Source organism: Lissotriton vulgaris, chromosome 9, assembly GCF_964263255.1.
Source record: "Lissotriton vulgaris chromosome 9, aLisVul1.2, whole genome shotgun sequence".
NCBI classification, from domain to species: domain Eukaryota; kingdom Metazoa; phylum Chordata; class Amphibia; order Caudata; family Salamandridae; genus Lissotriton; species Lissotriton vulgaris.
The window spans coordinates 632,619,948-632,645,911 of NC_141697.1; the positions used below are offsets into that span (position 1 = coordinate 632,619,948).

The window sequence follows — 25,964 nt, forward strand, 5'->3', positions numbered from 1 at the left end:
CCCCCCTGACAGATAAGGCGTAGAATCATGGTCTTCACCCGACAAAAAAACTCCCCGTCTAGTACAATAGGAAGGGCTTGAAATAGATACAACAGTTTAGGTAGATACAACAGTTTAGGTAGAAGGGACATCTTGATGGCGTGGATCCGACCCAGCCATGATATGAACATGGGTTTCCATCGAGCAAGATCAGCCTGGATCCGTGTCAATATAGGGGGGAAATTAGCTGAGTACAATTTCCCCAGCGTAGGTGTCAGATGTACCCCCAGGTATTGAAGTGAGGTTCCCGCCCATGGAAGAGGTGTGAGTGCCTTAAGACCAAGCACTTCAGAGTTGGGGAGAGTGAGATTGAGTATGTATGACTTATCTAAGTTGGTTTTAATGCCCGCCACTGCTTCAAAGCGCTCTAATTCTAATTGCACTTCCGGGAGGGAGATGGCCGGTTCAGAGAGGGATAGATGGACATCGTCCGCAAAGAGGGTGATTTTATGTGTCTCACCTGTAAAGGGCAGTCCCCGGATATCAGAGTTAGCACTGATCGCCAGCGCCAAAGGTTCTATGCTCAAGGCGAAAAGTAGAGGCGAGAGGGGGTAACCCTGCCTAGTTCCCCTCGAGTAGTTAAAGAAGGAGGATTGGCACCCGTTTACCACGACCCTAGAACGAGGGGAAAGATAGTTAGCACGGATCATGGATAAGAATTTAGGGGAGAAGCCGAATGCTGTCAGTGCAGAAATAAAAAGCCCCAATCCACCCTATCAAATGCCTTTTCGGCATCGAGCCCCACCAGCACCGCCGGGATTTTAAACTTATTGGCCTTCTCAATTAGGTGCACTATACGCCTAGTGTTGTCATGGGTCTGGCGACCTTTAATAAATCCAGATTGGTCTGGATGAATGAGCGCTGACATTACATCACTAAGCCTTTTCGCGATTATGGAATTGTACAGCTTTGCATCCAGATTCAGGAGGGCAATGGACCTGTAAGAGGCACATCTACTAAGGTCCTTCCCAGGTTTCGGTATAATTGAAATCGTGGCCTCCGCCATAGTCCCAGAGGTCTCTCCATCTTCGGCCATCCGATTAAACAAGCATGCTAAAAACGGGCTGAGATCAGAGGAGAAAGTCTTATAGAACATAGCAGTATACCCGTCCGACCCAGGAGCCTTGTTGGGTTTCAGAGCCTTAATAGCGGTCATCACCTCCTCCCTAATGATAGGAGCCGAAAGCAGTGCGTTCTATTCTGTAGAAACTTGGGGCAGTGACAGGGTCCTAAGGTAGTCACGTTGCTGAGTCGGATCCAGAGAGTCCCCTGAATACAGGTTCTCATAAAACGCACCAAAGAGCTCTGCCTTGAGTTCATCCCTGTGCGTAGTTTCACCCAAATTATCCTGAATCCCCCCTATATATTCTCTCTCTTTTGTCTCGTAATTGCCGGGCCGGATGTTTACCCACTTTATTACCTTGCGAGTAGGATAAATGCCTCAATTTCAGCGGAGTGTATTCCGCCCTGTTGTTATAAAGCGCCCGCAGCTTACCCCGAACTGCCGTCAGGCTACGTTGTATCTGTCTAGTGGGGTTCGTCTTGAGGGCTTTCTCCAGAGTGGATAGCTCCTCCTCTAGAAGTTCCCTCTCCCGGCTCCGCTGTTTGTTAAGAGCAGCATTGAGGGCTAAACACTGTCCTATAAAGAACGCCTTGAAGGCGTCCCATGTGGTGTAAACTGATGTGTCCTCCGGCTCATTGATAGAGAAGAAGTCTGTAATGGCTCCCCTCAGCTTATCCAGAGAAGTTTTGTCACGAGTCAGTGATGCCGGGAAGTACCACCTAGGTGTAGCTCGTCTCCCCACACCCCAGTTAAGACAAATAGAGAACAAGCTATGATCTGAGACGGACAGTGGGAAAATCTTGGCCTCACGAAGATCACCCTGAAGTGACCGACTAAGAAAAATGCAGTCCAAGCGTGAGTAGGACAGATGGACGTGGGAGAAGAACGTGTAATCCCTGGATTGGGGGTACAGAACCCTCCATGAATCTAGAAGGCCCATATCCCGAATCTGTTGTTGTGAGTCTTGGGAAAAAGAGCCCATGTCTGATCTTTGTGGGTGAGTGCTGTCAATGTCCTTTTGCCAAACCAAGTTAAAGTCACCCAAAAGAAATATTGCCCCTTCTGCAAAATCTGTAGTTTTCCCCAGGAGAGTGTGGAGGAACCCAGTCTGACCAGTGTTAGGAGCGTACACCACTACAAAAGTACACACTCTTCCTCGCAGGTGGCCCTTGACCATGACCCATTGTCCGTCTTTATCGCTCTGGACCCCCAAGGGTTGAAATTGCAGGGCCGAACGAAACATAAGAGCGACCCCTCTTTGTTTCGTGGAGGCAGAGGACCGATAAATGAGTGGAAACTGTTTGTGCTTGAGACGGCCGTCCTCTGTCTTAACTAAGTGGGTCTCTTGTAGGGCAACTATGTCCAGATGGTGGTCCATGACATACTTCCAAAGTTTTTGGCATTTCTGGGGAGAATTCAGCCCTTTGACGTTCCAAGTCCCAATAGTGATCGGCATCAGAAGTGGAAACTAATTCTCTGCGCCCTGGGAAGCCCAGAGTCACTCCCCTCCCCGAAAGTACCTGCCGGGCTACCCCCAATGACGTCGCCCTCCCCAGAGTGTCCCACTGGACCCTGAGGACGCCTACAGGTCTCTCCCCTCTTCCACAGTGAATAGACACCCTTACTGCTCCTCCCCCCTTCGCCCTGCATCTGATTCACAGTCACAGATCGCCATAACCAAATCATTCTGGAAAAAAAAAAAACATAGAAATACCGCCACCACTTCCCCCCCCAAACCCCTCCCCAACCCTACAGAAACCCAAAAATGAAGAAAGCAAACCATTAAACAAGAACCAGTGCTCGGTTGCATTGCAGGGCGAATACGCCTCCACATGGACCAGGGGGGACAATGGGACCCAGTCCGCACCCCATCGTGGCTTGTTCTCATGAGATTATCATCTTGGTAATAAAGCAGCTCAATTGCACACAACAATTATCAGCCATATTATGGATCAGTATTCAATGAGTCTGACTCTAACAAACATGCACACTCTAGGTGTAGGCCAATCTATCCTTCCCCAAGCAGGCAAGGGCAAACCTAAGGCCTCTACCGAAAGATAACTGGACAGGCGACAGCTTGGAATGTGCAACAGTAGGTTCAGACCCCTCAAGTTAAAACCCCCAAAAAGAAAGGAAGAAGTCAGTCCGAGGGGTATGCTGCTCCTGCACGGGAAGTATACAGCCTCACCTTCGCCGTAGCTCTGGAACTCCTAGAATCTCCTAGCCCTGGGTGCGAGGGCTCGAGGCGTAATGGGGGCCCCTCCATGGGGCCCAGTGCACTCACATCTGCGGAATCCCCTTTGACCGAAATCAGCTTCTTCCTCTTCTCGAGCTCGGCACCCAAGTCGAAGTGGATGTAGCACCTTGGGAGGAGTCACTAGACGCCTCAGAAGAAGGCCCCCCTTCCTCTGACGGGAGGCCAAAGAGGCTCAGGCCAACCTTCAGATCGGTGATGTGTTGCCTCTTATTGCGGAACTCAAAGCTAAGACCAGAAGGATATGTCCAACGATATCTGATACCATCCTCTTGGAGCATGGTAGGGATAGGCCTCAGCGTCTGCCTGTGTGCCAACGTGGCGGGGGCAACATCCTGGAAGATAGCGCAAGAAAAGTTTTGGAAGAAGATGGAGTCCTTCGACCTGGTCGCCTGCAGAAGCGCCTCTTTGATGTTATTGGAGTGGACCTTTGCCAGCACATCGCGAGGCCGCTTCCGATCACCCTTAAGCAGGGGACCCACCCTATGCACCCTGTCCAATTTGATCTTAAGTTTCTGGGGGCTTAGGATTTCTGTAAATAGACCCTCCACGAATGCCTCGATGTCCGGGCCCTCTGCGCCTTCTTCAAGGTCTTTAATCCGAATGTTCTCCCGCCTTGCACGGTTTTCAAGATCCTCGGCCTTAAGTTGCGTCTGCTGCAGTTGTTCCTTGAGGGTTTGGATATCGTCACGGCACTCCCCAGCTAGTTGCTTATTCTCGTGGTGTTGCGCCTCCAAGTCCAGAACTCTCGTGCCTACTGAGTCTACATCTTGCTGCAAACAGGCCAGTCGGTCTGATAAATCCGCTCAGAGTTGGTCCATAGAGGACTTGATGTCTTGGCATAGTTCAGTGCGCAGCTCGGATTTGAAGTCTTTTAACATAGAACCCAATTCAGCTTTCGTGAGGGCCATGTTCGCCTTGTCGGTGTCTTCCCTGAGAGCTGGACGATTATCGGTTGTGGTGAAAATATTTGATACCTTGTCGGTCCCCTTGTTCGTGCCCTTCTTCGGCGGCATAAGGGGTGGGGGGGGGGGGGGGGGGTGGGGACACCCGATCTCGCCGGGTCACCCCTCCCAAGCTTAATGTAGATACAAGGGGGGAAAAGAGCGAAAGGCCACTCCAGTGCCCAGTCCTACTCCAGGGCTCAGTGGAAGCCTCCACGCCACTCACCGATGAACAGGTCGTCTGGTCGGGTGATTGCTTCAGGGCAATGTGGCAGCTGGCACCGCTAGGAAGCCACAGCTCTAGTTCTCAAGAGGCTCAGAGAGACCAGGGTCCTCCCGCGTAGAGCAGCAGCAAATGGCGACGTCCCAGGGTCGGTAGCGCAGACATCAGACCACCCAACCGCCACTGCGCCTTCCCCACGCGATATAGGCTGACCTGAGGGGACGGCTCCGCTGGTAGTTCTTTGTTTCACAAATCACCGCCGTGTTAGGACCCCGGGGGGGCAGCTCAACTCGGGCCCACCGCAGCATTCAAGGAACTTCACCCTCAGGCCTGGGGTCCTCGCGGCCGCCATTTTGAGGTAAGGCGAGAGTCTACCACCTCAAAGCCTCTGGCAATGATCTATGCCGCCACAGCTGCACCGGAGCTCACCTCCATTACCCCCGTTGCTCCGGTGTCGGCAGTAATCCTCCGCTGCTGTCTCTTCCTCCGCCGAGCGGCATTAGGCTGCCGCCGCACAGCGCTGATCTCTGGCTGCCATTTTGTCCCCAGTGCCACTTCTGACGGTAGAATCGGCGCGTGGGGCTCCCCGAGCCCTTGAAGAGCCGACAAAACCCCGCTGCCGGTGCCTCACATATTCTGCCGCTCGTGGAGGTGCCGAGAGGATGTTTCCGTGAGTAAATGCTGGCAAATAAACACACCAGACAGCGCGCGGACCGGGAGCCGATGCAGATCATGTCTGCTTGGCCATCTTGCCGGGCCACGCCCCCACAGGTTACTTTTTTAATGCTTTTTTAGGAGGCTGCAACGATGAACCGGAAGTGTCATCTAAAGGTCGTTTTTGAGGAAGATTTAGAAGAAGTAACACTCACCTCAACAGAGACCACGTGTCCCTGTTTTTAAGCCTCTGAAGCCACAAAAGAAGCCTTCCTTCATTATCTTTAAGAATCTTTGTAGAAAAAGTCTGACATAACTTGCACTCCTTAGATTTGTGGTAAGGATACAAGCAGTATAGGCAGTTCTTGTGCTTATCATCAATATGAAGTCTTTTCTTCCTGCAAGTACCACAGGCTCTGAAAATACCGGTTTTAGGTGTATCTGACATGGTTACGTCAGTTTAACTCACCTTAAAACAGATCTACTGAGTTGGTAGTAAGACTGAGTGAATGAAAATACTCCAAAATGTGGAATCGAACCAAACTGAGCAGAGCTCAGTGTAGACTCCCTTAGCACAGCATGCAGTAGAAAATCTGAGGGACTGGAGCCTCTCTCAGGAAGGTTCTACAAGGTGGCTTCTACTGATTGGCTAGTTCTAAGTTTTTACTAAAGGACAGTGATATGTTACAAAGATTTTAAGGCCTAAGGCCTTATGTTCTATGTCTAATAGGACATTTCTTTTAAATATACCGGGGACTCCCATCTCAACAACAGGGAAGGATTCAAGCATGTGAATCTATGAGAAAGTTCCAATACTGGAGTAATCAATATTTGTTTGATTGCATTAGAAAACAAATAATATATCAGAATTGCAATGATGTATTGTGCGGACTTAAGCTGCGAAAGACACTTTTGTTCACAGCAGTGGCGGGCCTGCACAGAAGCCCCCTCGCCTGGCTACTCTCCTGAATACCACAAGTGGTGCAGAGTAGTACAGTCTGCCATCACCAAGTCTGGAAAAATCTAATCCTAATTAAAGGAGGCATCAAGGGGCATGAGTGGCCTATCAGTTTTATATGAAGGTTTTTGTTACTTGAGAGCCACCCCATATTCCTTGGATTCATGCACACATTCACAGATAGTCCCCGAGCCACAGACACTACTCGCACGTTCACCCTAGTGACTTCTCACAATGGGTGCACGCGTCTGTGGGGCTTCTCCTCTTCAAATAAGTTCAACTCTGGAGGAGGAGGGAAAGAAACTTCCAGCCACTAAATGGCCACTGAGGCCCACAAGCGTAACTCTGGAGACACACAGAAAGAAATTGTTGTTCCTGAATCATGCTGCTACCTCTGGCCAATAGTACTACAGAGAGGCTACCCTCATGCTTTATTTACCAATTGAAATGAAAATGTTTGTCATGGAATCGGGCTCATGTCTTCCTCCACCAACATGGGCCTTGGGCCAGTCCTCCAATCACAGGCCTTTGCAGATGTCCAATGGTTATGAGATTTGTTTAAGCAACCTTGATTAGCTGTAAATACTAAAGTGTCTCAGCTCATCTCTTTGCTGCGTGATTTTAATGTCTAGTTGTCCGTGGGACAAAACAGACATTATATCTTCTTGTACCCTATGGAAATCCACTTGGTTCGGGTGTCGGGCAATATAAATCCCCACCCTTGGGCAGGTGGCATTCCCAATGGGACCACACGTTAAAAAAATATATATATTGAGGGGTCCCTCTGACATATGTTTTGTTACATATAAATCTGCAAATTATTAAGAGATTATAGCTTACGTGGCATTTTTATCTTTATTTTTAGAAATGTGTTTTTTCCCCTGGGGGAGCATTTATGCCCCCAGGAAGAATACACATTTATAAACCAAAAGCCACATTTTCGATCATCCATGTAAAATCTGCATGTAAAAAGTGACTTCAAAAGTAGTGGAATGTGTTCACATGCAGTGCAAGGCCCTGCACAATGGTTGGCTTGTCATCATTCAGTTTTTTTATTTATATATTTGGTTGCTATACTGGTGCTATTGAGGTAAAATCTTTGCTCTCGCAGTATCATAGTTTATAAATCACAAAAAATGAAGTAATATTATTTAAAAAATTGTCACACTGTGCCGCATCATTTGCCTTTTCTTGCATCGTCATTTAGTCAACAGTGTTTTCACAAGAAGCACGCCTGTGCACAAAGTTGCAGACCTACTATTTGAAAGTGCCTCTTTAAAACAAAGGTAGATTTTTGGTTTCGGGAAATTACTTTCATACAGGCAATTACATTGGGTATGTGGCAAGGTGAAATAAAACTGTGTCTTTAAAAAAAAGAAAATCTTTTTTAGCGTCTTTGTAGAACCGGCATCTTTATCTGGAAAGATACTTTTTTTTTTGTTCTCACTAGAATTCATAATAAGAGCACCACGTCCCTCATCACGGTTTGGGGTCAGATGGCCGAAGTTCACAAGCCCAACTCTATATTTGATTACAACAAGTATATGGTATGAGTTGCTAAGAAATCCAGGTTCTTCAGCCACACAATAAGTTGTAAAACTCACATTTGGAAGACAAGTCTTGACTTTCAGTTGACCGTCAATGAAAGTCTTGCTGACACAAAAGGTGCAGCCTCTACTTCACATGCTCTGGAAAACATGACAAGGCTGCAGGATTGACATTTTGCCGATCGCATTCCTGAAACAGCAAAAAGACTCAACCATGTCACCGTTGTAGAGTCTGCTCTAAGCGAGGAAAGATGCAGGAGAGGTATGATTATTGTCCCATGTCCATCTCAGCAAGCCATGTGTTTTCCTACTTGATTTATGTTGTACCATATAAAAGTGTAGTATTGGGAAATTGACTGAGGTGAAGCTACCGTAAGGTAAACCATTCAATAGCAATGCATGGATACCTACCTTTCATGGACCACTAATTCACTAGACAATCAGCCTTGAAATTTTTGTTCCTCTACCGGAGGGAATTATGGACTTGATTATGGCCTACGTGACACCTTTATCCACTGTCAGAACTTGGTAGGTGTTCTGTGCGCCAAGTGTATTATTGTCCCATTACTGCACATAATGGTGGAAGGAATATAAGCCACGTCGATTTTGAAGTGCTTTTTAAAGAACATATGTATACAACACAAGGATTTCCCCGAATGCCCATGAGAAGCAGAGTATGTGTAATAAGTCAAATATATGCCCTGTGGGACTTTTTCACCAATACCTCTACTTGTTTTGAAACTTTGCAAACAAAATTAGTAACTTGTATCCTAATGTTATTGAAAAAGGATACAGGACACAATTTCTTGCATGACGATTTTCATATCTTTAGCATCAGGACAATATACAATTCAGTATGTATCTAAATTAGTGCAGATGACGCAGTGCTCAGACAATTAATATGCACAACAATATAGGGCAAGATAGTGAACAGATTCCAAGGTTGCATATGATTTTATATCAAACAAACATAAGCAGAACCTAACATGGGGGGGGAGGGGTGCTACGACTAAAGAGCTTAATCTTCCTCTCCTTCAATGGCTTGGGGTACATCTTTTGACAAGAAGAACAGGCATTGTCAATTTGGTCTGAAGTTAAACACCAAAGACAGTGATTGTGAGGATCTGTGATCGCCTTTGACCCTCACATTCCCTGCAAGGCTTGAGTCCAGACTTCCACAGAGGAGACATTCGTCCCCTGCAACAACGTTGCTATTTCCTGGAAACAAATGTTGCAAGACTCCTACTCTATGGAGATCCTAGAAAAAAAAGTATTATGCTTCAAAAGCGCAGAAAAAAGGGAACTGACGTCAGCATGCCAACGAAGGCTTCTTATGGCTTCGATAATATCAAGCAAAGTCGCATGCGGAGACGTGCCAAAGGTCGATGTATCCATCAGAATAAAGGCTTCAGAGCCGACCTTCAGGCACTAAAGGACTCAGAAGGCATTTGGGAGCAGTTCTGTCAGGTTTTGTCAATATTTTCCATAATACACTGGGACAAGTACCTAATTTGTTTACTGAGGTAGTTGAAAACATGTTTTAAGGCACACAACCTATTGCCATTTTATCTGTACTAATAATAATTATAATATTATTATTAATGAAAAAATTAATAACTTTCCATCAGATGATGATTGCAAACACAGGATTGAATGCAATCTTATACTGAATTGGATTCAGTATTTTGTTAAATTATGTTTTGTGTTTCAGGCGGATTTTGTAAGCATAGGTGAAACATTCAGCTGCTTGTGGTGTGCTAAGAAGTTAATGATGAATGTGTCACTGGAACTCACTTTAAGAATCCATATCGATTTGACGTTTTGATTTTTACTACAGTGAAAGATCCTGCCCTTATCACGAAAAAAAAAGGAATTGGCTCTGCTGTACAAGTTGAAGCCTCAACTTCCACAGAAAGGCCTGAAAAGAGAACTGCTGTCTATGTTGTACATGAGTCTCAAGACTGATACAGAATGCAGTGTTTCTAATGCTATTTGCAGGTTTGCTTAACTTTTGAGGGACCACTTTGGGAGCGCCTACCTGCAGGACAATAGGACCATTGCTTGAATTGAAATATGGAGGTTTGCTGATCGTGACAATCTACGCAGGCCATCACCTTAAAGAGCTTCTTTCTCATTCTCTGATAGAGTTGGCAAGCATGCAGCAGAATTTCTCACAAGTCTTTTTGTCATTCTTTTCCCAGGTACCACAGTCAGCCTTTGTGGCGGTCCATGATGAACATCTGCTTATGACAGTAACATTTCTTAAAGCCTGACACTTTTGGAGGTGGCATGATGGATTAGTTACTTACCTGTAATCCTAGTTCTCTTCCAGGGGTATCCTCATCAAAGTCATAAGCATTAGAATAGTCATAAGCATTAGAATATTCCCGCCCATGCGCGGGACCCCGGAAGCATCATATTATATGTGCCCCACATATATATAACTATATAAATATTTGAAAAAAAATAAAATATATATATATATATATATATATATATATATATATATATATATATATATATATATATATATATATATAATTTTTTTTTGTCTTGGGGGCAGGGGGGTCTGCCAATAAATCATCTTTAAATCACAGCTCAGAGTGCCGTCTACTTTCGTGACAAGAAGCGAGCGTGTTTAACCAATATATATATATATGCTCCGAGTGTCTCCACAGACGCTACTTCCAATCACCCAGGATCGGTGAAGCACAAAGAGAGAGACGGACCACAGGATCTGACTTCGGGTTAAGTTTTAATGTGCAGGTGAGACAACAACAGCACAACGCGTTTCAGGCCCGTGGCGCCCACTCGTACTCCTTGCTCGTATGCGAGCAAGGAGTACGAGTGGGTGCCACGCTTAGTGCTCTCATGATTTGAAAAGCGCACTTTTGGATTTATCAAGATTCAAATGGAACCTAAAATTATTTAATGGATGGAATTGGACCTTAGGATTGAATGTGAAACTCGAAAGAGGACAGGTACTCACATATTGGGGCCACAACTATCATATTGATGAGTGAAAAATAGGAGCGCTAACCTGCAACAACAATTTGCATAAAAAATTCTTCTCAAATATCCGGGATACTTTCCACCCGCGAAGAGTAATGCATCTAAGAGAATTTTCATGATCACAGACGTTTGGAGAAATAAGTAACGAGCCTTGAGAAAGCCCTGTGGACAAAACCGCGCGTCGGCTGCTGTTTTCTTCTTGTGAACAGTGGAAATTAAAAACAGACTTCATCCCAAGAAGATCTGTTTGGACTATTTACTTTTCCTTTTTAAAAATCTCTGGATCAAGAATTTATAGGGCGCTGAGACATTACTGATTGTTTTGGAAACTACTCATATAACTGATTTTGGAAATAATGATATTGGGGTGCTCAGGTGTTTTGTGTATATATATGTGACCTGGGTTCATTCGAATTCTGGGACTGAATGACACTTTGGTGGGTAGGTGTCATATACCTTATGAGCCCCCTAGCCATAGTTGCTTTCTGGTATAAATTGATCTTCTTATTATAATTGGCATAACTTTGTGATGTGCGGCTCAATATAAGCAAACCCATTCAATCTATGTGAGATTCCTCAAGGAGGCTTGGCCTACTTGAGCATCAGCCCTGGAATCAGATTCTAGGCAGTAGTGCCTCGTAAGGGTATGAACTGATTTCCAGGTGGCAGCCTTGCAAATCTTGGACATTGGGACGTCATGTAAGAAAGCAACTGTGGCTGCTTTCCCCCTAGTGGAATGTGCCTTAGGAGGTAAAGGCCTTTTCGCCAGCTGGTAATCTAAGGTAATGCAGGACACAATCCATCTCGAAATGGATCTCTTAGCGGCTGTGAAGCCTGTTCTCATGGCGCCATAATTGACTAATAATTGATCTGTCTTCCTAATGCCCTTGGTACTTTCCAGGTAGAACTTCAGCACCCTCTTAAGGTCTAAGGAATGAAGCGACCGCTCAGCCGGGGTCGCTGGATTAGAGAAAAAAGATGGCAGGGAAATGGACTGAGTGATATGGAAATCAGACACCACCTTAGGGAGAAAAGAAGGATGCGCCCTCAAGACTACTCTGTTATGGTGGAAAACAGTGTAAGGCTTATTGGTACACAGTACTTGGATCTCGCTTACTCTGCGCGCAGATGTAATGGCTACCAGAAAAGCGGCCTAACAAGACAAATGCTGCAAAGAAGCTCTGTGGAATGGCTCAAAAGGAAAGCCCATCAACTTTGATAACACCAGGTTCAACTCCCACGGAGGAGAAGGGTTTCGAACAGGGGGATAGACTTTCTTCAACCCCTGTAAGAAGTCCTTTACCACCTGCATCTGAAACAAGCATTTGCAATGCAATAGGTCTCGCATTTATGCGAGTTGGAGCGATTGACATTGCAAATAAAAATGCCTTTTATTTTTGTTTTGGTTTTAAAAACATAAATAAAAGACATTGTCATTTACAATGCCAATTGCTTAAACTCGAGTAACTGCGAGACCTATTGTACTACAAATGCTTGTTTGTGGGTTCTCTCTAGAGTCCAGTCAGCTGTAGCAGGGTTTCTTAATGAGATCCTGAATGATATCTCCACTCTAAGGCCATCCTGCATATCCTTGAGGGAAAGACCCCGACTTTTGCACATTGAATAAATATTCGATAAGAATAGTAAGTCTCTCTCACATGGTCATGTTACATTGACCTGTATTGAGAGAAACTGATTAAATATATCAGGTGTATTTTACATGTTTTTCCGCTGTCAGCTGCAAGTGACAGAAGTAACTTTTTATTGCTCAGTGCAAAGTTTATGCAATATGGCACCAGGGACTTTTTGGGGGCATTTCAATGTAAGTTCAGTACCCCAGTACTGCACTAAGGCCAGCATTACGAGATCCGCTGTAATACTGAAACAATAAAACTGCACCCAGAATTACCATTACAGATGATTTGACTATGAGGAACTTGTTCAGAAACTGCATCGCTTACTGGATGTTTTACCATATTCTGAACACTTTTGAGCGGACATATTCCACTGGGTTTTGATTGGCCAATATATGTCTGTGAGGGTACAGTCTTGCGACATTTCTCATAAAACAGATTGGGTGGAAATTTGCATTTCTGCTCACATCGGGATCACAGACAGTCAGTTAACAACAGCCATAGTCTTAAAAGTACGTTTGTTTTTGTTTTTAAACTTGTATTAATTCAGTAATTGCACAGTGTAAAATACCTCAGAATGGAACATACAGTAAGCAGTAGCACAACAGGCAGTACATTATAACCTGATACAGCCAGCATTATACAAGAAGAATACATTCTGGTGATCCAATGTTGTAGACCATGGCTCTCTTCATTAGGCAGTCTTGGGAAACCCCAACCATATGCAATAAAATCACAACTGGCGCAGCGCAGGTGCATAGTAGTGCGAGAATATCATGCCGTAATGGGATAGGGAGCAAACAATGCATGAATTTAAAGAATAAACCCCTCCAAACAATAATGCAATAACTAACAGTAGTGGCAGTAGCACACCAACGAGTGTTTGTCCTCCTAGGCAGTTGTACATAAGGGGGGGGGGGGGGGGGGGGGGGGGGGAGGGCAGAATCAGGGACACAGGGGTCTCGGTAAGTCATCCTCCACTAAGGGGGGGGGCTCTCCGGGAGGCAGGAGTCAGATGGCCAAGGAGATTCAGAGCCCACCCACCGAAAACTACTGTACTCCCACTGACACACAGCCCCTGCTGCAACTACAGAGATAGACCCCAGAGTCTACCCTCCAGAACCTCAAATCCCAACACCAAATACTTACCTTAAAACCGACAACACTATTTTCCTCCATAGGAGAACATTGACTGTTTTTCTTGAAAAAGTTTCCAAGTGTGGAGTTTGAAAACCTAAAGAAATTCTTTAAAACTGCACTAACAAAAACGATTTTACTTACCTGTTTGCAGGAAACGTCCCAGAGTAGTGTCCAGGTATACTACTTTGATGTAAGAAGAGTAATCTCAAAAGTAAATTACCTGTAATTTTACTGAAAAGTCCATTCAAGTCCATGTATGTTATTTTCAAACTATTGCATTTCTCTGAAACCATCCTGTAAGTAAAAACAAAGTGCATATACTACTAAAAATCCAAACTGTATTATAACTGTATATTTACTGCAAAGTACTTATCACTTACCTGTGCCAGGCTTTCTTGGTTCTAAAAAATAAAATAACTAAAAGAATATTTTTATAAAAAAACAATTGGTCTGAAGTTCAGTCTTTGAGTGGGTGAATTAATTTGCTGACTAAGTGTGTACAACAAATGCTTAACACTGTCCTCTGATACTGCTTTATTGCTCGGCCACACTACCACAAATAGAGATCTAACTTTACCCTGTCTACTTTTCCCTACCCAGCTCCTGAGGCGGAAAGCCGGGTGCTGGAGGTACTATTGTATTTGTAGAACTGTGTTGAAAACTTTTAAAACTAAGCTTATTTTACAAATTGCGTGGTGTCACTTACTCTGTGTTCATAACCCTGCACCACCGCCAGGATCTGCTATCACTTCAGCGCACAGCCGATCTTAACGCTGTCGCGCTTCTCATCATTCCCAGCGGCCGCCATCAGACCAGGCGTGCACGCTGACCACGCCCACTTTAGGCCACGCCCCTGATCGCTCTACAAAAGCGCTGATCACTAGCGCCTCTGTACATCTCCCTACCCAGCTCCTGAGGCGGAAAGCCGGGTGCTGGAGGTACTATTGTATTTGTAGAACTGTGTTGGAAACTTTTAAAACTAAGCTTATTTTACAAATTGCGTGGTGTCACTTACTCTGTGTTCATAACCCTGCACCACCGCCAGGATCTGCTATCACTTCAGCGCACAGCCGATCTTAACGCTGTCGCGCTTCTCATCATTCCCAGCGGCCGCCATCAGACCAGGCGTGCACGCTGACCACGCCCACTTTAGGCCACGCCCCCGATCGCTCTACAAAAGCGCTGATCACTAGCGCCTCTGTACATCTCCCTACCCAGCTCCTGAGGCGGAAAGCCGGGTGCTGGAGGTACTATTGTATTTGTAGAACTGTGTTGAAAACTTTTAAAACTAAGCTTATTTTACAAATTGCGTGGTGTCACTTACTCTGTGTTCATAACCCTGCACCACCGCCAGGATCTGCGCTTCTCATCATTCCCAGCGGCCGCCATCAGACCAGGCGTGCACGCTGACCACGCCCACTTTAGGCCACGCCCTCCGATCGCTCTACAAAAGCGCTGATCACTAGCGCCTCTGTACATCTCCCTACCCAGCTCCTGAGGCGGAAAGCCGGGTGCTGGAGGTACTATTGTATTTGTAGAACTGTGTTGAAAACTTTTAAAACTAAGCTTATTTTACAAATTGCGTGGTGTCACTTACTCTGTGTTCATAACCCTGCACCACCGCCAGGATCTGCGCTTCTCATCATTCCCAGCGGCCGCCATCAGACCAGGCGTGCACGCTGACCACGCCCACTTTAGGCCACACCCCCCTCTGGGTTAAATATGTGCATATACAGGAAGCGCAGCGGACGAGCGCAGCGGGCGCGACGATTGCGCGCCGAAGGCGCGCCCAAGGCAAGCCCGTCTGCACCCGTCCGCAACCAGACGGGGCCAGGGACCACAAATCCTGGCTCCCACACTATCCAGGACAGGACATATAACTCGGCGGTCTTACACAGCATAGGTAGTAGAGCCGTTGCCCAGTGCACCCACATCTATGCTCCTACAGAGCTACCCGCCCAATGTCCGGCCTGCAAACACTCCTTCCGCAACATCTCCACGTCGCCCCCGGCACAAACATACCGTATGTTTGTGTTAAACTGTCGCTCTCTACCCAAACATAGCACTCAGATTGCCATGCTGCTCGAGGAGCAAAAGCCAGACGCGGTTTTTCTGACAGAGACGTGGCTCACTGCTCAATCTGAGCCAGATGTGGTTTTAGCCTTACCCATAGGTTACCATATCTTCAGATTGGACAGACCGGAAGGGAGAGGCGGAGGTCTGGCGATCATACTGAAGACTCAGTACCGATGCCGTACATCAACAGAAACTATCCCTGAGTGCGAGAGTATAGCATTCTGCATAGAGTTTAATGCAAACAGCTCTTTTTCCGGCACCTTGATTTACCGCCCCCCCCGAGCCAGCAAAAATGTTCCATAGGTCTCTTCCAGAGATTATAGCGGAAAGAATTCTGGCCTCTGCTAACCATACGGTCCTAGGGGACCTTAATTTCCATTTTAACTCCCCTTCAGACCATATTGCTAAGGAGTTAATAGAAGACCTCGGAGCTCTTCAACTGTCCCAGCTGGTGTTAGCCCCGACCCATGAAAAGGGCAATTTACTGGACCCTATATTTAGCAACTGCTTCGATCTGACGGTTGACCAACCCATCCCCCTCCCATGGTCGGACCATTTTTTGGGTTCGTTTACCTGGGTTACACAAAAAGCACCTCAGCTACCTCCCCAAGTCACTACTAGGAGGAATTGGACAAAGCTACCCTTGGACCCCTGGTTACACAACCTGGACTCTACCCGTCCGCCACCCTGCCCAGACCCCAATGTGGCAAATGGAAACTATGTAGGTTGGATCACGCACTCGCTAGACTCGATCCTCCCTCTTCGCAGATCCTCCTCAAAGAAAATGCAGAAATCAGCTCCCTGGTTCTCCGATTCCCTAAGAGAACTAAAACGCCTTGGCAGGCAACGAGAAAGAGCCTGGCGATTAGACTTCCTCCCAGATAAAAAGGCTTCCTACAAAGAGGCGATTAAAGCATACAGAGAAGGGATTAGGACGGCTCAGGCAACCTACTACTCAATTAAAATTCTTGAAGCTAAATCAAAGCCGAAGGAAATTTTCCATATAATAAAGCAATGTACCAGTGCCAACACTGCATCCCCGCCGAATAAAACCCAGGACCAATGCAATGAGCTTGCGGATTTTTTTCATAACAAAGTACTAAAAATCTACTCTACATTCCCAACGGTAGCCACAAATCGGGATGCGATTGTCCCACCACCCCCCCCCGATCGCCTCTTCACCCAGAACAGCCTTCCCTTGAGCACTTCCCTCCTATGGACCTTGACACCCTAGCCAACGTGGCACGCCAAGTTAAGTCGGGCTCTCCATGTGATCCTGCTCCTCCAGAAGTCCTGATGCAGGCAAGCAAAGCCACCCTGCCTGTAATGCTGGAACTTCTAAACTCATCCATATCCGCAAGCTCAGTTCCCATAGCTTGGAAGCAAGCCATGGTGCGGGCGCTGTTGAAGAAACCCAGCCTAGACCCCGATGATCACTCCAGCTACCGCCCCATCTCACTTCTCCCTTGGGCTAGCAAGGTCCTAGAGAAGTGTATAAATGCCCAGCTGGTACAGTTCCTAGAGAACCACTCTCTGCTACACACATCCCAGACAGGCTTCAGACCGAAGCATGGCACTGAAACCGCCTTATTAGCGGTCACCGAAGAGTCTCGAAGGGTACTGGATCGGGGGGGGATCAGTGGCAGTGATCCTCCTTGACTTAAGTGCCGCCTTCGATACGGTCAGCCATACCACCTTGCTGGACCGTCTCTATGACATCGGAGTTTCAGGTGACGCATAAAGGTGGTTTGATTCCTTTCTGTCTGAGAGATCCTTTCAGATCTTTGACGGCGAGACAGTGTCCTCTAGGAAACCTCTTAGCTGCGGAGTACCGCAGGGCTCTTCCCTGAGCCCTGTGTTGTTTAACGTGTACATGAGGCCGCTGGCGGGTGTCGTCGAACCGTACGGCATCAAAATCGTGTCGTACGCCGACGACACTCAGCTAGTGGTTTCGCTGGCCACTGGGAACAACAGGCAATCCCCGGTAGATCTGCTAAAATGCTTCGAGGACGTCAAGGGGTGGATGACCAACTCCTCCCTTAAGCTGAACGGAGAAAAAACGGAGCTCATGCTCCTAGGCCCAGCCTCACCAGTGCCTTTCACCTACTTGTGGCCCCGCAAACTGTTCTTCCCCCCCCCCCCCCCGTTAAAAGCCTAGGAGTGTGGCTGGACAACAAATTGTCCTTCTCCACCCAGGCCACTAAGTTGTCCGCCACATGCTTTGGCCTTCTCAGAATCCTGAAGAAGATCCTCCCGCTTCTGCCTTTAGAGGCCAAAAAGGTGGCGGTACAAGGCCTCATCCAGTCCCGTTTGGACTCAAACAATGCCCTATATGTTGGGGCACCCGAGATGACCCTCCGGAAACTGCAGGTTGTACAAAACTGCGCAGCACGTACCCTGCTGCAGATCCCGCGAACCCAGTCAGCCAGACCTGCTCTGAAGAGTCTCCACTGGCTGCCAGTGAGGCAGAGGGTGGCATTTAAGGCACTATGCATGGCGCATCACGCCTTCTGGAAAACGGGCCCAGCCATTAACAACGACCTTGTTATCCCCTACCACCCAAACAGGAACCTTCGGTCGATGGAGGCTTTCCTCGCTGTTGTTCCCAGAGTGAAGAGAGCCAGGTCTGGCGGAAGGTTGTTCTCTTTGAATACCGCCAAGCTCTGGAATGCCCTCCCCCTCTCACTCCGGTCCAACCCAAACCAGCTCCTATTCCGGAAAAACCTGAAGACACTATTGTTTGCTGAATCCTTTGTGCTCTAAATTCCTCCTCCCTGTCATTTCCGCCTCAACTCAGCGCTTGGACGCCCACGGGCAGCAATCGCGCTCAATAAATATATTTTCATTTCATTTCATTTCACTTTTGGAGATCCACTGGACTCTGTGCACACTATAACTCACTTTGGTATAGTATATACAGAGCAAGTTCCTACACTCAGAAGCTGCAGCCCTGGATCTAACAGTTTCTTTGCATTTTTAATAACATTTTTAACTCTCTGGTCATACAACAGAGATTTGTTGAGAAGTACTGGGGGGGGGGGGGTGGGGGGGGGAGAATGGGTCATAGGTAGCTCAATTAATTAGGGTTGAAGCAGCATAGAAGAGATTTGTACATACTGGAATCCCTGATTGCATACACTTTAGCCAACATAGAGAATTATTGAAGACCATATACCCTATTTTAAACATCTACTCCTTTTATTGCACCGTAAGGGTAGAGGTCAACATATCTAACAAGACCACACCAGGCACTTACACCTGTGGAGTACTTTATCAATGCTCTACCGCGACACCATAGAACAAACAGATATCTAGCTACAAATATGTATTGAGCGCTGGCCAGACTGTATCTCTTATAACTGCAGCAGTGCAGAACCTACAGAGTCTCCAGCTCTTAGTGGTCATGCCACAATTACTTACAAGCATCATGTTTATGCCACACTGGTATTGCCCAAACGTTTTACTTTCCCTGGAGGAGTTGTGTCAATATCAAATGAGTTAAAAGGCGGGTGCAGAAAGCCTCAGTAATGTAGTTGCAATATCATCTGGACTCACCCGAACGATCTGTTGCTGTTCAGTAGGAAGAACAAAGTCTTCCATCACCTCCTTCACTACATGTTTTCGTTTGGTAGCTTGTGACATGCTGCTGCATCAGCTTCACTTTCCTTGGTGAGGTGTTGCTTGTAGGTCCTATTAAGACGCAGACACCCCAGTGTAGAACCTGTCAACAACAATAATAAAGGCGAAAACTCATTGTTAAAGTTATCGATTTACAGGACATTTTCATTCACGTGTTCTTATGCACCTCATTCGCTCTGAGGAAAGGGCCATCTCCCACATAAGCATCACCAACAGTACTACACTATATCCAGACTATCTGGTTTTAGGTTTAAACGAACAAGTTACTTACCTTCGGTAACGCTTTTTCTGATGGATGCAGTATCTGCCAGTGGATTCCTCTCATTTTTAATTTCCCCATGCACAGCATTCCACGAAAACTATTCTCGACTGACTCCTCCTTTTGGTGATAGTGCGCATGGGTATCGACTCCATTGTTAGATTGTTTTCCCGCAGAGGGTGAGAATGGAGTAAGTAAGAGTAGACTAGAGATGTTCATGTGTAGTTATCCAAGTAAGAAAGTACTGGAACAGATACAGGTAACCGGGGAGGTTGGCGGACGCATGCGACCCTACAGCTCTACATGCCAAGAACAGATGCATACTAGGTAAGTAGCATTTTCCGTTTGCGGCATGTGAGCTGTAGAACACATGCTATGCATAGACTATACAGCAGTAATCTCCCAAAGTAGTGGCTAACCTGTATCTGTTGCACTAGTTTGAAATAGTGTGCGTAAAACTGCCTGGCCCACATTAGCTTGTTGTCTGGCGAATACATCTACACAATAGTATTTTGTGAATGTGTGTGGTGTAGACCATGTTGCAGCCTTACATATATCATCTATGGGAATATTTCCTAAGAAAGCCATAGAAGCCCCCAGTTTGCGAGTGGAATGCGCACTAGGGGGAATTGGTAAAGTTCTTTTAGCATTTGCGTAACATATCTGAATACATTTAACTATCCATCGTGCAATACCGGATTTAGAAATGGGATTTACTTTGTGTGGTGGAGCAAAAGCCACAAAGAGTTATTTATTGTTACTAAAGGATTTTGTTCTTTCTATGTAATACATCAATGCTCTCTTTACATCCAAAGTGTGTAAGCACTTTCTGCCACAGAATCTGGTTGAGGAAAGAACACAGGCAACTTAACAGATGTGGAAGGCAGAAACTACATTAAGTAAGAATTTAGGATTAGTACGAAGAACCACTTTATTTAGGTGTACTTGTAAAAATGGTTCTTCAACGATTAATGCCTGAAGCTCACTCACTCTCCTGACTGATTTGATAGCAATGAAGAAAGCTAGTTTCCAAGTGAGAAAATGTACTTCACATTTATGTAAAGGCTCGAATGGTGGACCCATTAGCCTGGTAAGGACAATATTAAGATTCCACGCTGGGGCCAGTGGAAATCTCGGAAGAATAACCCTTTGGAGTCCTTCCATGAAAGCTTTAATAGCGGGCACTCTGAAAAGGGACAGGTGTTGTCTGTTTTGAAGATAAACGGCTATTGCAGAGAGATGTAAGCGTATAGACGTATACGTTAAATTTGAACAGATAACAAATGATATTACAATAAATAACAAACCTCTTCCGTTTTGCTGCATAACAAGCTCTTGGAGTAGGTCGTCTAGCCTCTTTAATAATATTCATACAGTCTGGTGGAAGATTTAGATAACTAAACTCTATGACTTAAGGTGCCAGATCGCAAGATTGACATGTTTGGGGTCTGGATATTCACAATTCTTTGGATAGATTTGTGGTACCCGACAGAACTACCTGTGGCTAATAACCCATTGCATGCACCATCACGAACCCCATATTTTTTTTTAACACACTTTGACTGCTGTTTTGGTAGGTTTCCCTAGTTAGCAGCCATGCCCGAATGCTGCTTCCACATAACCAAAGTAGATTATTTTTTCGTTACTTGGCAAGAGGTGCAGTTCCAGTTCGGTGAGAAAGGAGGAGGCAGAATGAAATACGCAGGCGAGGAGCTCCTGGGACGACCCATGGAATGTTTGCCGGCAGTTTACAGCAGTAACAAGGAAGCCAGGAGTAAAGGACTGTGGCGGCGAGTGCATTAGGCACTGACGGCACTTGCGGAGACAACCATTGTTAGGCTGGTGTGACTTGTGCCCGGGGAGGTGCAACTGTCTTCTCACTGCCATATATCCTGTCCACCACTTCTCTGCCTCCCATAACTTCAGATAATTATCAGCAGCTCCTCGCCTTCTGCCCTCTTTCCTTTGTCCAGTAATGCACTTGGGTAGCACCTTTTATTCGCTTCCTCACAGCGTAGGCAAGTATTTCGCCTGGGGAGGCCAGTAGGCTGGTTGAGTGGGACCATCTCTTTGGCTTTGTCAATGGGACACAGTGGCTGCAGGCCAACTGGAATCTCACTTAGAGAGCCCCTCGCCTGGAGGGGGCTTTGTGCAAGAAAAGTATCTATGTCTCCGGATTATCAGTGTGGGGTGGAGCAAAGTGGAGCTGTGCTGTTTTGTGGTAAGTCAAGTACAGCGCTTTAAATAGGGATGGCTGACTGCCCCATGCTATCGAGCCCTGGGGTATAGCTGGGAGCACATGAAAAGTGCTGCAAATCCTGGGTCCCTATCAGCTAAAGAGGAGTGTTCTGGAACAGCGGAGCCATCAGAGGAAACACACCGGTGCTGGCTGCAGGCATTAGGTGGGCCGCAATAAGTCTTTAGAAGGCTAGTCAGATGACAGAAGGAGACTGTGGCTGCCTCAGTGGTGGGGAAAGACGCAAGGCAAGCCATAAGGCAACATAAGCGGCTGGAGGGCTTGTGGTGATGCCCGCAGTGATGCCATCATCACTCTGGGTCCCGGTTCTCCAAGCGGTCAAAGGTCGCCCCTCTAGGAGTTCACGGTAGGAGGGAGCAGTGGGTCAGTTTTGGGGGAGTATTAGGTCACTTACTGCAAGTGTTCAGTGTGGGTTTGGTGGGGCTTCCTGAAATCAATGCTGCTTGTTCCAGTTGCTAGCTCTTCTTTACTTAGCTCTTTTAATAAGCAAGTCCCTTGGTCATCTCGTACTACTGAGACTCATAAGTTTCTGGCCTGTTAAATCCGATTTTCAGTAGCTTTGAGCTTTCAGCAGAACTTTTCATTGCTAGAGGTCCGAACAAGGCTAGTCTTATTTTGTGAACCTTGTCGCCTTTTTTTTTCTTGAACGCCCTTATCACCAATTTGACCTTCGGCTATTGATGTGGTTCAACAGCCGCAGGTTAAAAAAATAAATCCAAACTTTCCATTAATGGTTGAGGGGTCCTTCAGAGGAAGTTCAACAGCCCCAGAACTTCAAAAATCCAAATGATTTGGCAATGGTCAAGGATCTCCTTAGAGATGGAATAGTTATTTTGGAATCAGGGTCTAATAAAGTACTCATTGCAGAATCTACGTTGCCTGGTATAGATATTGATTACAATAGTAATCCAACATCTTCCCAAACACTTCACCATTCTCATACCATGCCTGTAGCAAGCCAAAAACACTAACGAAATAGTTTTGTAGTACTCCCAGTTAAAAATTATCTCCTGGTTTGAAATTATCAGCATTCCTGGACATTGCCCTGCATGCCTTTTGTAATCTCTTTTTTTTTTTTTTTTTAAATATATTTTTATTGCAGGAATCAGTAAATCGTTACAATATCGACCAGCATTGTATCATAAGCAATATTAACACGGTAAAACCCTCTGGCCCCCCCCTTTAAGTTCCGTACACAGCCATCCGGCCCACAACCCTGGGGTCGGGCGGCGAAATGCAATGGGGGCTCAGCAGGATGCTTGAGCTGGTCCGGATGATCCACTGTCCGTCATCTGCTTTTCCAAACAAGGCTATAAACCCAAAAGAAACCCCCCACCCTCAAAATACTACTTCTTAACCAAAAGAAAACCCACCCAACCCCGCCACCAGCACCTGGGAGCTACCGCTACAGGATCTGCCATGGGACCCCTGGGGAAAGCAATGGGATGCCTTTTGTAATCTCTCTGGTAGTTATGTAAAATATTCAGAATCTCTGAAATGCATGGAATGAATTTTAGCATCTATTCTAATTCTATTGGAAAAATCTACCAATAATGAGAACCACATTCTGCATACTCTCTTAGTGATTCTAAATTGTTTGGCTCCACAGGAGGTAAAGATTACGATCAATGGATTCCTGGATTCCAACTCTATTATGAGGGTGCTCACAGCGAGCAAAGTTAATGTGGATGAGCAAAATCAACGCTAACTCCCCAAGGCAAAATCAAGAGACTTTGGGGGTACAGGTGGGTTACCCTAATGACATGAAAAGAGGTTTGATAACAGGGAAGCATCCCAGATTTTCTATCTAGAAAAACATTTTGAGCAGACTTTGGATGAAATACAGGTAAAAGTTGCTGCTAGGAACAATAGTTTACCTCGAGGGGATGATTCATGTACGCTTTTCCAGATAAAAGGAAAAGATAAAGAGATTAAAGCAGTTATAAACCAAGTGATTAATGAAACTCCAAAACCGCTGCAGAGGAAGGCCCATGTTAAAAATTGGGGTAAACAATGGTCAACAAAGACTGCATTGGATACAGAAAAAGAGATTAAAAAAATGAAGGTTCACTCCAATTCTGATCCCAGAAGATAATCAGAAGGCAATGCATGAAAGTGCTGTTCTTCTCCCACCTCACATGCCTGATTCTTAAACGACACCAAATAATAACTTGACTTTCAAGGACTGTCAGGAACTGTCTAACTCTGTACGGTCCAGAATGGTACAGGTCCTGCTAATATACCTAATCCTGCTTTTCACGCAAAACACTATTTTTGTCACAGATGTATCACTTGTTCTAGATTTCTTTAAGTTGTTTGACAATCAAATTATGCCATTGAATAGATCAACTCTTTTAAAATGTCTTTCTGGCACTAAAGTGTTATAAATGGAGAATACCTGGGAAATGCATTTAGTTCAAATACTGCATTCCCCTTTTGACAGTAGATCGAGTCACTTTCAATTCTGAGGTGGTACTCAACTTGGTTTTTACAAAATTGTGACTATTCATATACCAGTCATGGTGTTGATGTTATCCCCTATTTACCGGGAAAACGAAAGTTACATTTTTGGCAATAGAAATGAAATTCACTAGAATCACACAGTGAAGTAGAAGACTATAGTATTGATACTTGGAGGGGAAGTCAAAAAACATTCTGATTTCAGAACTGGGGGGGGTATCCATTTTAGGTCAGGGTAATATAGGAGGTGGATGTCTAGCAATGATGAGGTTAGTCACTGGAACTGGTTGATCGGTGGCATAAGGATAAAAATAGTTCTGAATGTTCATAAAATCAACGAATTTAACAGTAGATTACGCTTAATCTCCTAGAGCATAGCAGGTCTTTCTCGTGATGGTAGTGACATTTTTTATCTGCTAAATAGTTTTAACACAGATATTATATTTATCCAAAAAAACAAGTCTAGTTACGTGCTTAGTTGCCTAGCTTCCACCTCTCATAGAGGTCATGGGAGTAGGGGGAAAGCAATTATACTGTCTAGTAAACAGACTTGGTTTTACACCAGTGTTATCCATCCATCACACTTTGTGTAGTTTGTAAAGCTTTTAAGGGGCTCCGGACAGTAGCCTGGTGACCTGTCCCTGCTTCTGGCAAATAAGTACATTCCCTCAGGACCATCTCACACTCCCCAATTAAAACTGTGTTTTCTTTTCTATCTCAGATTGCTGAATCTGAAAACTGTCAAAATTTAGTTTTAGCTGGGGATTTTGATGCGAACATATCCAACCAAACTTAAAAAGTCTTTGTAGATGGCTTAATATTCCATCAGCGTTATTTCCAGCTACAATTAAATAAGACAATGAGGCTGTGACCGATTGGAACTTTTGAGGTAGTACGACTGCCTAAGAGTGAATGGTAGAATCGATAACAATGTCTGGGCAAATTACACTTGTGTCTCAACCTGAGGACCTTCTATTATTGGGCATGTGATTTTTTTCTCTTTTCCTTTTCAGCTCGCTTTCTGATTTGAATGTAATTGATACCAATCTGAGTGATCACGTTAGTTCCCTTTTGTATCGATTTAGAGAAAGCAGGCAGAGGTCTTTGGAATATTAAGTGTGGTGTTGTAATGGGAGAATTGATTGTAGATATAATGAAATAACAGTGTTAAAAGGAATGCTCCAAACAATTTCTTTGGAAGCATAAGCTTTATATCTAATTTCTCCTGCTCACTCTGATGGGTTTATGTCGTCTTTTCTGGGCATACCTGAACCTTTATGTAATAAGAAGTCACCTGGGAGTTGGTTACTGAGTGCACAACTCCTAAATAGGGAGATAGAGTAACTAGAAGGCTGATCTTGTACTGCTCCATCAAGACAAGTAGGATAATTAGCAGTTTAAAAAGAGGAAGAGTGAGACAGAAAGCTGCCAATAAAAAATGTGCTTTGAACTTAAGTGGATTGATTTAGGAGAGGCTGTGATCTCGAAAGATACAAAAACATTTTAGAACATTATGGCCGATGGCTGTGGTATAATAGATACCAATCCCAATCAAAGAATCAGATTGGTTCGACAACAGACTTATATGCCTTCAATTCGATGGATAGCAGCTTTGCTATTTGATTCACTTTCTGGAGGTATTAATTGTGAATACGACCCTCCCACAGCTGAATGGATCAAAGGCTTCATTCTGAAGATCTTCAGGGGCTAGGTGTTGCAACGCAAATCCAATCTCAGTAAAGCATCCTTTTTGGTTTATTCTCCTAAACCCTTTGTTTAATTATTGTTATTTTAAAGGAGTTATC

At 45.3% G+C, this 25,964-nt stretch overlaps 1 protein-coding gene across 2 annotated transcripts in view; it reads right to left on the reverse strand.

The window, feature by feature from the left end:
- The window catches only part of EIF1AD (eukaryotic translation initiation factor 1A domain containing), a 346,850-nt gene that overhangs the window by 262,733 nt on the left and 58,153 nt on the right, over positions 1 to 25,964 (reverse strand). For both annotated transcript variants that reach the window (XM_086938293.1, XM_086938294.1), the window contains one exon: positions 19,100 to 19,265. In XM_086938293.1, coding sequence (XP_086794419.1) covers positions 19,100 to 19,186 — 87 coding nt within the window. In that variant the 5' untranslated portion in view covers positions 19,187 to 19,265. The remainder of the gene's footprint in view (positions 1 to 19,099; positions 19,266 to 25,964) is intronic.